The sequence below is a fragment of the Rhea pennata genome, chromosome 7 (genome assembly GCF_028389875.1).
Source record: "Rhea pennata isolate bPtePen1 chromosome 7, bPtePen1.pri, whole genome shotgun sequence".
In the NCBI taxonomy this organism is placed as follows: Eukaryota; Metazoa; Chordata; class Aves; order Rheiformes; family Rheidae; genus Rhea; species Rhea pennata.
In genome coordinates, this window is record NC_084669.1 from 39885872 (window position 1) to 39900974 (window position 15103).

The window sequence follows — 15103 nt, forward strand, 5'->3', positions numbered from 1 at the left end:
CCTAGCAGAAAAGGTAACACCGTGCTGTGGTCTAAATAGCTGTCCTTAGAGAACAGAAAGAAAAGACACAGCCTCCCGCTGAAACTTCACCCTATGGCTCGTGAGAGTGAAACACAATTTTGTCCCCAGTTTCTTACGTCCCCTGAGCATGGATTTATTATTTTTTTCTTTTAAATAATTTTAAAGAAGGCTCCAACAGTCATTTTGGGGACTGCTAAAGGAGAGGTTTCCCTTTTCCAGACCACTGCTGGTTGCGCACCGGGAAGCCACGAGAAGAGCAGGAGAGAGACAGGTGGATTTCCCACACTAGCCTGTTGAAGTGAATCAGGCAGTCTATGTGACTACAACCCCACTCTGCACAGTGCCCCAGTGCACCAATGCCAGTTCCAAGACAGGCAGAGAGCAGTCCAGATGCAGCACATCCTTCAGACTATGAAAGTTGCTTGTAATGTCAGTTCACACTTGGCTGCATCAGATAGAAATAAACAATTTTTTCTGACTTTCGTTTGTTCTGTAGCACCACAAAAATATTCACAAGTGAGCCTAGGTAGGACAGGTGTCTCCTTTCAGAGCAGATTCCAGCCCTCAGGTAAATTATATGTTAGCAGGATAATGGATTAGAGGGAGCGGCAATCTGTGACGCTCCCAAATGCGTGGAGCAGAAGGAATAATAGCCTAATGCGTGGTAGGAGCGAGCGGCATGCTCTGGCAGTAGGGATTGCACTCTGCTCTCTCCTGCTTCACGGACGCTGGGGAGGAAGGCATCTGCATCCCTTCTGTTGCTGCAGCAGGACTGCAACTGGAAATTTCTTCTGCCTTTTTGTGTCAACACAGCATGTGAGTTGCCTTTGCACGGGCTGCCTGGAGATAGGCCATCCCCAGGGATACTAGGAGAAAGCTGTAAATGATTCGAAGAGTCCCACAGACAAGATGGTGAGACTTCTTCGGGGAATCTTCTGTCTGAAGGAAAGTTATTGCTGCTCTCGGGAGGGCTGGGAATGCTCAGGAATCAGGAAATGTGCTGTTATTTCAAGAAGTTTTAACCTGTTGCAATGCTCAAAAGATCGTTAGGAGCTTTAAATAAGCCACTTTGCTGAGCTGAGTATCCTTTGCCTGGGACCTCACAAAAGGATTATTTTTCCAGGCTGGCTGTTGTGAGGAAAGAGTCATCTCAAGCAAAGATTGTCCCTTGATTTTGTGTATTATTCTCATGACATTACACCTCAAAAATGCTTTTTATCTCTTTCATCCTGCTTTGCTAAGACTCAAAGCCTAAGAAGAAGTGAGATCAAAGTCTTCTGGGACCCAGCAACTGCAGGTATGTTGCTCAGAAGAGCTGACTACCACATACAGCTGCTGTCCTGTTTTTTCTCCCATCTCTTCCAGAGTCCCTGAGACACTTATGTGCTCCTTAGGAGTATCACAAGAATGACCCTTCATCTATCTTTCTGTGGGAAAGGAGAACCACACTGTACTGCAAGAATCCTTTCTAGGTAGCGACAGATGATATAACAAGAAGAAATGGCCACAGACTGCTGTCCTGAGGGGTCAGGTTGAATGTAAGGAAACATTTTTCTCCCCCAAAGAGGTGAAGCTGTGGGACAGGTCACCAGGAAACTGGAGGGTCTCCATCTTGGAGGAGATTGAGACTTGACTGGGCCAAACCATGGCCACTCTGACCCCGGAGCTTGTGTCTCCTGCTGTAATTGGGAGGTTGAGTAGGGACTCCCTGAGATATCTTTCACCAGTGCTGTGGTGACTGTATGACCCTGCATGCATTCATTCCAGGAACAGCAGAGGGAGTAGGTGGTCTTCTCCCTGGCTACAAAACCACCTCCTACAGCAAGAAAAGCTGATTTCTTAAGCAGAAGAGAGAGAGAGGAAAATTAGTTAGCTAGGAAACCACAGAAGCACACTTACTTACAGTCTCTCATTCACCAGGAATATAGTTTGCAAAGAGATAGTTGCAAGCCACTGGCATCTGACTGTGGTCACTGCTTGACATGCACACCAACACAGACACATGGATCCAGCTGGAATTTGGCTCATGGTTGTGAGCCCTGTGCCTTCCCAGTTTGACTATGGCATGATCTAAGTTCCTTTCCAACTCTAGTCACACAGAAGTTATGTTTTTGTTGTAAAAGACACCCAAACCCAGGAGCACTGGGACCCCCATGCAGTCACCCTTGAAGGGCCTGTCTCAAGGCTCAATCCACCTTCTTTGTCTTCTTTATTCCACTCACCTGATAAACTGGATAACAAGAAGTGTACTGTGTTTGTGGAGAATGGTTGTAGTTAAGCATGTCACATAAATACTCTGACCATATGTTACAAATTTTTATTTCCAGAGTTATCTCTAACAACTAGAACGATAATAATGGGGGCTGTGGTAGGACCATGATAAAACAAACCCTTCTTAGGATGAGAGCAGGTCTTCCAGGACAGAATTTTACTTTGGTTTGCAAAAATAGCTCAGATGCATTCTGATGTCACTACTCTTCCTTTCAACTATAACGACAGCCCAAACAAAATGCATTATTTGATCTCATATTAAGAACAAAAACTCAAACATTCAGGTGATGAAATTGGGATAATTTACTTCTGACTCATATTTTTTAAACAAATAATCTATTTTTCTGACTATTCTACCTATCACTTTAAATAAATAGTCTGTAAGTGCCTCCTTGGAGGTCAAATGTGCACAGGTTGGTATGGTGTAGATGTATTGGTGTATGTATTGGTATGGATGTATATGTACACGTGCACATAAATTCTTTTTTGAATATGAGGATCTGATGCAGAATATGTTGTTAAAATGTAATGGAGTCCGGCATTTTACAAAATTAGCAATATGAACAAGTAAAAAAAAAAAGACTGTAGGATTTCAATTTTGAAATTGTTTCACTGGTCATGTGATCAGGCTAACACATTAATAAAAGCATGGTGCATGTCAAACGAAATACACATAATCCCCGGCTTCTGTCCCAGTATAATGCTCATACATGTTAACATGTTTTGCAGAGAACCATGATGTGGCTGCTTGTTACCATTGCTTATTTAATGTGCAGCACTGAAAAGTCAAAAGGACTGATTGGAAAGACAGATGCAAGCCCTGAGACATTCATGGATGTTGTAAGTTGTGTTTTCTATTCATTCTTTTCATGTTATGTGATCTTCTCATCCACCCTAAAAAGCTCAAAGTTTGGGCATACAAGTTATTTATGCTGCTGTAATATATATCAGCATATCAACACCAGCTTTCTAGTCTGACCAAAACCCACAGTCTCCATACATATACGTTTACTAGGGTTTCGCTGAGGATTTATTGGAGCTTGTTTCTCCCTGTGCTTATGTATGGAGCAGAGAATTAGGGCATAGTTCATCCAGGGACTGTTATGGCAAAACAGCTGTCTCTCTCAGGCTTGGAGGTTCCTTTTCATTGCTGCCCAGCTCTTTAGAAACCTTGGCCGCAGAATACAAATCTATTATGTGCTTTTCTTTATGAATTATGCTAAGGGAGTGAAGGAAATGATCTGCCAAGAATTTTAGCTAAGGTCACAACACCACAGCAGCACTGGTGAAAGTGATCTCAGGAGGCCCCCTACTCCACCTGCTGCTCCCAGCAGGAATCACCAGCACCTAATCAGGATGGCTACGGCTTGGTCCAGCTGAAAACTGGAAGGCCCTGGGATAGAGATCCCCCATCTGCCCCGTGACTTGTCCTAATCTTTCTTTTCCTTCCTACAGGGTGAAATTGTTCACTACCATGGCTACCCCTATGAGGAACACGAAGTCGTGACGGATGATGGCTATTACCTCATCATGCAGAGAATTCCTCATGGCAAGGACAACCTGGGAAGTACAGGTTCCTCCCATGAGGCAGAGTCACAAGGCTCCAGCATGTTCTGCTCCAGTAAGTACCAGAAGAAAGTCTGCTTGGTCCCAGAGCTCTGAAAGCTTTGCTTGTCTATAGTAGGCCACTGGCAGGGCTGCCTTGTCATGGGATTCAAAGATCCAAGTGAGGCTGGGTACTCAAGGAGGCATCCTTCTCTATTGGATTAGTCTCAGGAGAAAAGGAGAAAGATAAGGAGAATGTGAAATCTTGCCCCAAATTTTATACCCATTCAAAGACAACCAAATCCATGACCTATGGTCATGGGCCTATGCATATGTAAGGAATTCCTTGTGGAGAAGCTAAGAGCCATTTGCCAGTAAAAATAAATCACCTCTTAAATCTAATGCCATCTTGCCATTTCTGCTGCTTATGCCTCTTGAATTGAACTACTATTTCAAAGTAGAGAGGGTGATGCATACTTGGCAGGATCTCACTCTCCCATGAAATAGGAGAGCTGGCCTTTAGACATGATAAATAAGTAATAATCCAGATGTCTCTTTAGGAAACCTCTTTGTCTTCAGCTCTCCATGGTGGAGAAGCAAGTCTTAAGCTGAGGGTCTAAGAAACAACAAAATAGAACAAAGGAAAAGTATAAAAAAGGACTTTTAATCCAACCTTTTTATGCTGCAGCCTGGTTGCAGCTCCAATATGAATTTCAGATATCCCTAGGATGACCCTACTGTAACTGGGAATCTATATCTACTTTGAGTATGAGATTGGACTACAGACCTCTAGGGGTTCTTTCCAACCTAAATCTTGCTCCACTCTCACTTCCTGTCTACTAATCACTAAATTGCTTCCACTCTCCTCCTATGGCACATCAGGCTTTTTGGTCTTTAATTTTGTTCTGAGGTGCTAGAATCTGCCCATATGTCTTGAAGTGGGCAGAAGTGGGTGGAAGAGATGTTCTTGACTCCTCCAGGATCTGTATCTCTTTCAGTGGAGCAGGATGGTGTTTGTTGTGCCACGACAGAAAAACAAATGAAGGAGGCAAGCCTAGATTGTGCTGGCTTTTCAATATCTCTTGATCAGACCCAAGAGTAACAAGGTCAGAGAAGAGGCATTGTGAGGAAAGTGTATGCTATAGAGAAGGCACATTTGATGTCCAGACAGATATGAGGCACAATTGTTTTCCTACAAGCATGATTCACCATGCTCCATTCAGTGTGAAGCCCAACTTTATTTTTCAGCTCCAGCATATCATTTTTCTTTGCCATGGGATTACCAGTCTACTCACTCACTAAAAAGAAAACGTCTTCTCAAAAAAAGCTGAGTATATAGTGTAGGTGAACCTAAGTGGAGTGCTGCCAAGGTGATACTGAGAGTGTGAATGGTCAATTACATTAGCGGGGAGAGAAAATGATCCATTTCTTCTTTCTTCAGCTCCAAAGCCTGCAGTGCTCCTCCAGCATGGCCTAGTGTTGGAGGGAAGCAACTGGGTTACTAACCTGCCCAATAGCAGCCTTGGCTTCATCCTCGCAGATGCTGGCTATGATGTCTGGATAGGAAACAGCAGAGGGAACAGCTGGTCAAGAAAACACAAAGAGTTTGCATTTTACCAGGAGGAATATTCAGCTTACAGGTATTTTCAAGGAAGCCAAAGAAATGCTGGTAGATCTGCCTGTTTTGTTTTATAAGGTAGTACATTCATAGATTAGAGCTCCACTGACAGAACTGTGGGATCTACCAGCAGGCACACACTTACATCACCATGACACGGTGTGGGTGCCCACATGTGCTAGAGCCCTAGCCAACTCCGTAAATATTCTTTCCCTAATGCAGCTGTGAACTGCATAGACAAGAATTTTACCTTTTCCTGCAAATAGAATACAGATTCATGTTCAAATAGTATTCATCGAGCCTCCAGATTTCCTCCAGGTGATAGGAGTAATGGCACTTTCCCATGTAAACATGTAAATCTTCTAAGGGAAATTGATTGATTTTGCAATCCAGAGGGATGAAGCACAGATCACAGAAGCACAATATTCATGCTGGTGCGAATGCTCAGCAACACTATTTGTCATGTAGTGCCTGGTGCTCTCAGCATCCAAGGCCAGCAACAATAGTATTTTTTATGTGCTCATCTTCATTGCAGTTTTCACGAAATGGCCATGTATGACCTTCCAGCAACAATCAACTACATTCTGCAGAAAACTGGACAGGAGCAATTATACTATGTGGCTTACTCTCAAGGCACCACCACAGGTATTTATGAGGAAATCAGAGCACTGGTAGAATTATGTAATTTGTACTCCTTATGAATGGCATCATTTTCCCTGAGAGTATAGAGGGGGAAGATAAACTAAAGCACATCATAACAATGAGAGGATAAGAGTAGGTAAAAATCCTGGTTTATATTAACAGAGTAGTTTTGACAGAGATAATTTAAAAATAATTATAGCAAAGGTTTCTGATATAACCCACCGCTGTCCGATACCTGTTTTCTGTCAGCTAAGAGGGCCTGTGGGAGCTGCAGCTGGAGTGAACTATCAAGCTGGAAGCTGAAATGAGTTGGCAAGGTCTGACTCCTTTCCACTCTTGCAGGTTTCATTGCATTTTCTTCTATTCCTGAGCTGGATCGCAAAATCAAGATGTTCTTTGCGTTGGCTCCTATTACTACAAGCTCAAATATGAGGTCTCCCTTGGTAAAGCTGTTTGATCTTCCTGAGGCACTGGTTAAGGTATGTCCTCCTCACACATTCACTGGCTCTGCTGCTCCTTTGGGCCTATAGTACAAGGTCAGACAGGAAACATCTGAGAGATCATCAGTGAAGGAGAAAAAAGAATAGCATTGGTCTTTATTGCCAGCAATCTCTTTTGGGCAGATGAAGGCAGAAGGGTCTGAAAGCTTGGACTAGTGGTCAGTTCTTGAGATAGCACTTCAGAAAGGTCTCAGCAAAAAAAAGGGGGGGGTTTGCAGAAACTGGTGAAACAAATGGACTAAAGTGGGAATGTGAAGGTCTCAGCACCCAAGGTGTGCAGTATTCATATGCCACTTCCATTTATTTGCCCTCTGTATTCCCTCTGCTTTGAGTTCATTTGTTCTGAAAAGGTTAAATTTCCACCTATACTCTTGAGACTATGATGCTTTAAACCATGTGAAATCTCTTGCTGGCCAGCCCTAGCCAAAGAACTATTTCTAGACATTAACTACGGATCCTTCCTCCTAGGAGAAATCATCCTTTTCCAGTGCGATGATCATTTTTGAAAAGTCAGAAAAGACAGAATTATGAAGCATGACAAACCTATGGGAAGGCAGACAGCAGCTTTCAGGGATGAATAGAGAGCCAGGAAACACCTGGAAGCTATGTAAGAGCATGAGTCCATTCCAAGGGTGGAGATGGGCCTGCCAATATTACCTCCAGGCCAACTTTCATGCTCATACAGAAGGTGTGGAAGTGTATGTACATAGTGCTCATGGCTGTCTCTGTTCTACACCTTGATGGCACAGTATATTATGCAGACTCCAATCAAAGGTAAATGCAGGGCAAGTTTAGTTGCTTTGAGATGTCCCTGTAGACAGAGCTGCAGCCACAGCTTTCCTGATCCACAAGGCTCAGAGTAAGTTCCAAAACACCCTGTGTCAGGGTCGGCCACATGGCACCAGGGCCTAGGTTCCTGTCTTGGGAAGAAGTCTCCAGAGGTTTGTCTTCTCTTTGTGGGCCCTCCTTTGAGTGCCATGAAAGAATTATAAGAACCACACTGATAATGCTTTTGAATTTCACAGCTCGTTTTAGGACGCACAGTGGTCTTTGATAATGGTGAGCTATTGCAGCAAGTGACTTCCCGACTGTGTAGCTATTCGATCTTTAAAAGTCTTTGCTCCTTGGTACTTTACTTGCCTGGTGGGTTTACCAACAACTTGAATGTGGTATGTACACTCTTGATTCCTTCTTAAGTGACCTAGTTTTGCATTGTTTGAGCCTAATGTGGACATGCAATTAACTTCAGAAAAAGAGTAGGTATCCTGTTAGCATTCACTTTTGAAAGTGGGAATGACTTCTGGGTTGGTCATACCACCAACTTTGTACTGCAGGCATCCCAGAAGAGAGAAGAGATGGGACACTCTAGACCTAGCGGTTTGTGAGTTGTGTGAAAGAATCAAAGACTTGAACCATGTAGTGCACCAAATGTAGCTAAAACATTGCTGTAAATTAGCTGTGTTCTCCTGGCCTTGTATATCTTTCATTCTGGCAAAAAATCTGGCCTCTGACATCTGTCCAGAAGACTGGATGCTTTTGCATTGACACCATAGTGGTGTGAAGAGGGAAGCCTGGAGCATTCATAATGTCGTGGGTTCACCAAACTTACTGTCCTGCTGAAGTGGATGATGCAGGGGGGAAGGAAGCAGGAATTAATTCAGTATTCCTGGGACTTCTATGTTTTTTTTTTCCACTGAGAATGCTGTTAGTTCACAGATGTTTTAATAACAAAGTGGGTTATTATGAAACGAACACCTCTACAATCAACTGCTGAGAGAGAGGTAGGCCCTCACTTCAGACTACAATCCTTTAAAACATATTTAACCACAAATATAACCATTTCCTGTGCTCCACTACACTGAACACAGAGTCACAGAATAATTCAGGCTGGAGGTACTCCTGAGTGGAGGGCTCTGGTCCAACCTCAGCTCTAGTAGAGCCAACATCATAACTAGAGTAGGTTGCTCAAGGCTGTGTCCAAGTAAGTCTGGGCAATTCCTGAGGACAGAGATCCCCTTCCTCCTCCATTTGGGGCCTGTCCTCGATGGCACCAGTTGCATGGGAAAGGACTGTTTCTTTAGGTCCAACCAGAATATCAAGTGCTAGATCCTCTCAGAGACTGCTTCTGTAAGTAAAACAGGTGACAGATCCATTGAGAGTACCAAACAATAACAACTTAGCCCAGGCTGGGCCCAGGCAGAGCTGGGCCACCTTTCTGAAGGAATACCATTATTTAGTTTTCTATGAATGGAATGTGTTAGAAACAATGTGTAAGCTGTTGTCATATTGTCTTTGCAAAAGGACCCTGAGCTCAAAACACAGAGTTCTGCTTTTGTTTGAAAAACATATCAATCCTATCATGACCCAGTATCTCATGAAAATTGCTGGGCTTACTGAAGGGAGCTCTATGGCACCCTTCATGCTGCTGTCTGCAGTGTGTGTTTACATGGAGCGTGCCTTCACAGAGGTAGGGTAAAGCAGTTTGTGTGAATAAAAGATCTGGCTAGCTTGTATCTGTGAAAGATCCATTTTCTGGCTACTGAGCTGGATCAAATTTAGTTCAAATGGAATTCTACTCCATGCAGAGAATAAATCTCTCCAATGCATTCTTGCAGAGCCGCATAGATGTCTATCTGGCCCGCTACCCAGATTCAACATCCCTGAAAAACATGCTACATTGGCGCCAGGTAATATTTCCTGCTGCAGAGTAAGATAACGTGCAATCAGAGTCCATGTTTTCCTCTCTCAGCTACCAAGGTCTTTCTTTCAATTCTTAAGTATAATTCCTACATTGCTTTTCCTGTAGAATATATTAGACAGAAAAAGGAAATCTGGCATGGAATGGTGGTACAGATGCAGCTCTTCTGACCATGACTTTCAGTAAAACATGAGCTAGAATTTTTGGAGCTGGTAGGAGCTGGAGCTGGAAGGAAAAGGCTGAAAATAAACCAATACAAGAGATGTTAGAGTAAAGGCTAAGAGCTGAGGGTCAATAGAGTCATTATGAACAGCTACTAAGCATTGAAAATGTACATTGATTCATATTCTTCTGTTGTAGACATTGACCATGACAGTTAAAGGAAATTTGCCCAAAGGACTGAATTGCATTTTCTTTGAAGCTAAGTCTTGTTTGTACTCTAGATACCACCTCAGATGGTGGACAAACCTCAGCCTCCAGATATTTACACTCTGAGGCTCTCCAGTCACTCTGGAAAGGAGGAGGGTTGGAAGCAATAGGTTGCTGTAGGCAGGCTGTGTGCACACCGGGGAGATGTGACCCATGCCAGGCAAATTTGGAGGCCATGTTGAGCTCTTCCTGGGGGTCAAGCTGTCCTCCTGAAAGGTGATATTATATGCATGACAATTAGTGTCACCAAGGCATCTTGGCAGAATTGTTCCACAGGAGCAGCATGGTTCCCTGGCCATCTCCAACCATGAAGCTCCTACCTCAGACAGCTGGCAGCAAGCTCCTTGCTGGCCCTAGGTTCCAAGCTTCAGCTGCTCAGCCTCCACTGGACCATGAGGAGGAAAGGAGTTTTTTACACCACAGATACTAGGTCTCCTCTTATTACACCACAGTGTAGAGACCCACAAAGGACAAAAAGGACAAGCTGGTTGCTTGTAGTAGTGCAGTCTACCCAACACTAGATGGAAATTTCATTCCTGTAGATATCATAAATGAGGGTTGTTCTGATCAATTAAGTGAAAACAAATCATTATTTGATAGTGACATGATTTTTATGGACAAAATCCCTCCTCCTCAATCCCAGAGGAATATGAAACTTGATCCTCTACATTTGAAATGACACATCTGATGTTTCAAAAAAAAAAATCCTAAAACATTTCTATCCAATTTATCTGTCAATTTATTACAACTTTTCAGAGAAATGCATGATTTCTAAGGTATCAGTTAGCACTCTAAATTTGTCCAGATTTTTTGCTTTTAATAAAATAAATTAAATAATCAGAAATTGTTTTTCATTCTGATCTTTCAAAATATGCAAGGGTAAACAAGTTGTTCACTCTTTCTCATCGGCTTTTATCATTCTTCTCTTCTCCTGTGATATACAGAAAATAAGCACATCTCTCTTGCTTTTCCAGCTCTATCTAACAGGGGAATTCAAATATTATGATTATGGTCAAGACAACATGCTCCATTACAACCAGGTAAGAGAAAACTGTTCTTACTTAACAGTTTTAAAAGAAAAGAGAAAAAATGACAGTGAAAATATTCCTGTGACTTGGACTGCGATAGGCTGGGATTTACGGAAACTACCTTGCATAGTCAAATTTATGCTTTTCTTACAAAGAAGAGTTCTATGATGTTTTTCAGTGTTGACTTTCTGACTCTCTGATGAAAACTGTGGGAGTCCAAGGCATAGTCAGGATCTCCAGTGATATTCTCTGTGTTACCTCTCTGGAGAGACAAGAAATTCCAAGTAGCAATCCAGTGATGCAAGAATTCATTGTGTTTTAGACTTGCACATGACTTTCTAGCCTTTTCCTTTTCAAGCTATCTTATTTGTCTTCCAGACCGTGCCTCCCTTCTATGAGCTGGGAAATATGAAAGCGCCCCTTGCTGCGTGGTATGGTGGCAAGGACTGGATTTCAGTCCCTGAAGATGTTAATATAACATTATCTCATATAACCAATGTGGCATACAAAAAGTATATTCCTGAATTCGTCCACTTTGATTTCCTTTGGGGTGTGAAAGCATACAAAGAAGTATACAGAGAAATTCTTGAACTGATGGAGAAGAAACTCTAGGGTTAGAACAGTGGCAATAATTGTTGAGTTCTCATTTACCTTCTGGGGCGTCTTTTTTTTTTTTTTTTTTTTTTTTTTTTTTTTTTTGAAGTGAGGGAAAAAAGGAGGGGAAAAAGGTTCATTAAACTGCTACAATTGGTTTGCATTTATATTACTCTGGCCTCTGGCAACTGAGGTAAACGGGCCAATCCACTGGTAGGGAAATCACATAGGATTTTTATTAAATAGGTTGGGGTCCCTGTGGGAGTTTGGCATGGCTCTTTGACCCTGAATTTCCCAGGAACCTAACACACATGGATGTCCAGGGAGATGTGGTTTCAGTGGAGTTTGGCACCTGTCACTGTTGTGGGGCTCTGACCTCCTCATGCTTCAGTTACCAGCTGCAGCACCAGGATAGCAGCTAAGCTCTGTCCTAGACGCTGTGGTTTTATGACAGTAGGTATGCTCAGACAAGGTCACATGGTGCGTCAAATGATGAATCCTGCCAGTGTAGCTTTATCCATTATCTGGTGACTCTTCTCTGTCAAGTAACCCAAGAATCTGAAGTTGATTACTTTCATTTGTGGTTTGAAGTAGCTAGAAACTTTCTGTGCAGTGACAACGAAAAGAGCAGATGTTCTTCAATGAGAACTGTCCATTTTGCTAAGGCAGAGAACATCTTTCTCAAAATGCATGTAGTACTTGCTCATGCACAACAGGTTTTTCAGTCAGTTCTACTAAGAAACATAATTTTGCACCATTCTAAGGAATATTTCCAAGGCACAAACCCAACAGAAAAGGTCACCTTTCACTAACTTTCAGGAAGAGCTTCTGTCTTCCATATATATGAGAGAGGAGAAGAGTCTAGTGGAAGTCAGTAAGAAGTATAACTCTATTTTCAGCTTTTGGATTATGCTTCATAGTAATATATTGATCGGGGGAGGAATTATGAATTTGCCTGTTTACATAACTTTATTTTTAAAATATGTCTAGGAGCAGGGCAAAGGATAAGGTCCTCTCTCCACAAAAATGTACAAATAATAATAATAAAGTAAAATAAGATCCACTGAGCTGTGTGTGCCTGTACTGCTTTAAACCTCTTGAGGAATACGGTGATTTTCAGCACAGATCTTTTGCTGTGTGCAATCGAGAGGAAGTTGCTTGTCTGACACTCTCCATGCTCAGGGACAGATTTCAGTGGGTTGTAATGCTGGCAAGTGCCCACCAAAATGGTTCTGCTGCTTCTAAGAGCAAGGCTGGGGGAAATGCACTGTACTGAAGTATATTAAATAACACTCTTGTGGTGGTTGCCTGGAAAAACTTCAAGCTTTGGAGTTGCGACTTGAAATTCATCCCAGTGACCTTTGTGGCAGAAATGTTGATTTTGTTGTCCTCTCAATCCCAGCTTCGTTCAGGATCTCAAGACTCCTGCAGCCCCCAGTGTAGTAGCTACTGTACTCCCCATCCCATGAGGTGACCAACAGCCTTCATCTCAGGCTTCTGGAGGGCAGGCTGGAGGGTGAAAAGGGAGATTGAGCTTAGCACAGCTGTTCTGCAAAGCCAGGCTGAGGGTCTCAGTGACAGACTGTGTCATTAGGTGCCTGGAGATGGGGGAGGGAGTCTTTGGTGCATATCCATGTGGGAGGACAGAAGTAAGTAGCGTTTGAGTTGATGGGAATCACCAAGGGAGACAGGCTGTAAAAGGCACTCTTTCCACCCTCACAGCAAGAACTGACCAAAGAACAAAATCAGTCTGGGTTAGGTAATTGATGGGGATACAAATTAGGCTATAGGTTAGATATGATCTATCTGGAAATAGGATGATTAGGTACCTCACTTGGCATCTTTGTAATGACATATTTTTCCAAGTCATTAACTACTTACTGCAGGGCTCTGCATTACAGCAGCATTCCTCTGGCACTGTATTGCATTCCTGCTATGAATGTCAATGCAAATGCAAGAAGACTCTCATGTCTTTGCAAATAAACATCTGAAGGTTTGCAAGACTTTACCCAACAGGCTTCTAAAAGCCTGTAAGAATTTATTTTTTTAGTGAAAAATACCAACATTTTAACTTCTGAAGGATTATAAGAAACAATGTGTTTACATTCTTTTCTTCCTTTTCAGTTTATAATATTTTTTGGCATTTCTGTGCTTCTCTGGTGTAGTTTTTGTATCACATTATTTTGATACATTGGCTGTCTCCCATGACTGATAGTTTTAGTGAAGTTCTTCCCAAATCAGCTTTTGGGAGTACTGTATCTTTCTGGAAGAGATTCCTTAGACACTCCTATTTTTCATCTCATATTAGAGGATCAATGATGTTCGAACTGGCTCATTTTGAAAGGAAATAGCATGGTAACTAATCTAGGTGCTTGTAGTATCAATATTGTGATGTTCATTGGCTATCATCTCAGATAGCCTCAATAAGTAAACTGAATGAGTTATACAGGGAGGAATTTTCTAAACTTTAGATATTAATTAACCATCAATGGTCAATAGTGGTGCTTTGTATGTGACATTAAGTCACAAAGTTAGTTGCTGTGTAGTTGCATAATACCAAGCACATGACTCATGCAAGGCTAAGACCCGTGAACAACTTAGGATCTTCACTAAGTAAGATTTAAGAGTACTTAAGTGGACTAAGCCTAAAACTAAGACATGAACCTTTGCATGCAGTTGTTGACAACCCTGGGATTGATGTAACTTTCATGAGGCACCTCTCTGTTGGAGGTAGAAGCTCACATTTATCCTTCTGCACCTTCTGGAAGAGACAGAAGTGAATATACTGGTACTGCTCTGCTTTCCCAACTCTTGGATAAAGAAGCAAGGTGCTGCTGGTCCCCTAAAGGTCTAGGCTCACAGATACTTCCAAAGCTGTGTTCATCTTGCAAGGACTGGAGTCCTTCATTGTCTGAAGTCTGTCGCTTTGGGACCTGAACTTTATCTTGGTAGAACAAGGATGTTAGGGTGCTGCAGGGGCCGATAGTTCCCTGGGGTAAGCAAGAGAAGTAAACTCAATCATATTCCCACATGTGTGCAGGGTATTGCTCATTCAGCTACTTACTTAACCATCTCTAGATGTGTGCATGCAAAGCAGCTCTTGATCTGCGTGCATATAGGGCATAAGGCAAGAAGGGCTTAAAAGTGTCACATCTCTTTCAAAATATAGTAATTGCACCATGTTTGCTGGCCTATAATTTTCTATCATTGTCAGAGTCAACACAAAAACATAGCACACACATGAACAACCTTTTTAATGAAATGTGCACTCAGCTTACAGGGCTACCTCTGCACAGCAGAGGTGGTGAGCACTTCTGCAGTCTTTACTGCATGGGGACTATGCAAAGGCACATGTATAAAATAAAATTGTATTTTTGTAAGTAACCCTGAGGTTGCTTTGGCGTCTACTTTAAGCAATTTACTGACCTACATTGTTATTTAGAATCTGAGTTTAGCTCAGCTGGTTAGAGCATGGTGCTGCTAATGCCAAGGTTGAGGGTTCAATCCCTGTATGGGCTCTGCTGAAGGTTGGTCTAGATGATCTCCAGAGGTCCCTTCCAACCTTACCATTCTATGATCTGATTTGTATCAGCATTAATCTAAGATAAGGTTTCACTGAGTTATGTCAGATGATATACTGCCTTTTCATGTTTTTTGATCCTTAACAGTAAGCATGATAAAAGTTTCCAACAGTCTGGCATTGCTGAGTAGATCCAGAGTTTTATTGAATTCACGACCTGTAGTTCCCTTATTTTAG

The 15103-nt window shown here is 42.3% G+C and overlaps 1 protein-coding gene across 1 annotated transcript; it reads left to right on the forward strand.

The window, feature by feature from the left end:
- The first annotated feature begins 3027 nt into the window (after positions 1–3027).
- LOC134142922 (lipase member M-like) lies at positions 3028–11364 on the forward strand. The gene is made up of 9 exons (XM_062580491.1): positions 3028–3132; positions 3748–3913; positions 5279–5477; positions 5991–6100; positions 6440–6576; positions 7623–7766; positions 9213–9284; positions 10699–10764; positions 11131–11364. The coding sequence occupies exons 1-9, from the start codon at positions 3028–3030 to the stop codon at positions 11362–11364; spliced, it is 1233 nt and encodes a 410-aa protein (XP_062436475.1).
- The last annotated feature ends 3739 nt before the right edge of the window (positions 11365–15103 follow it).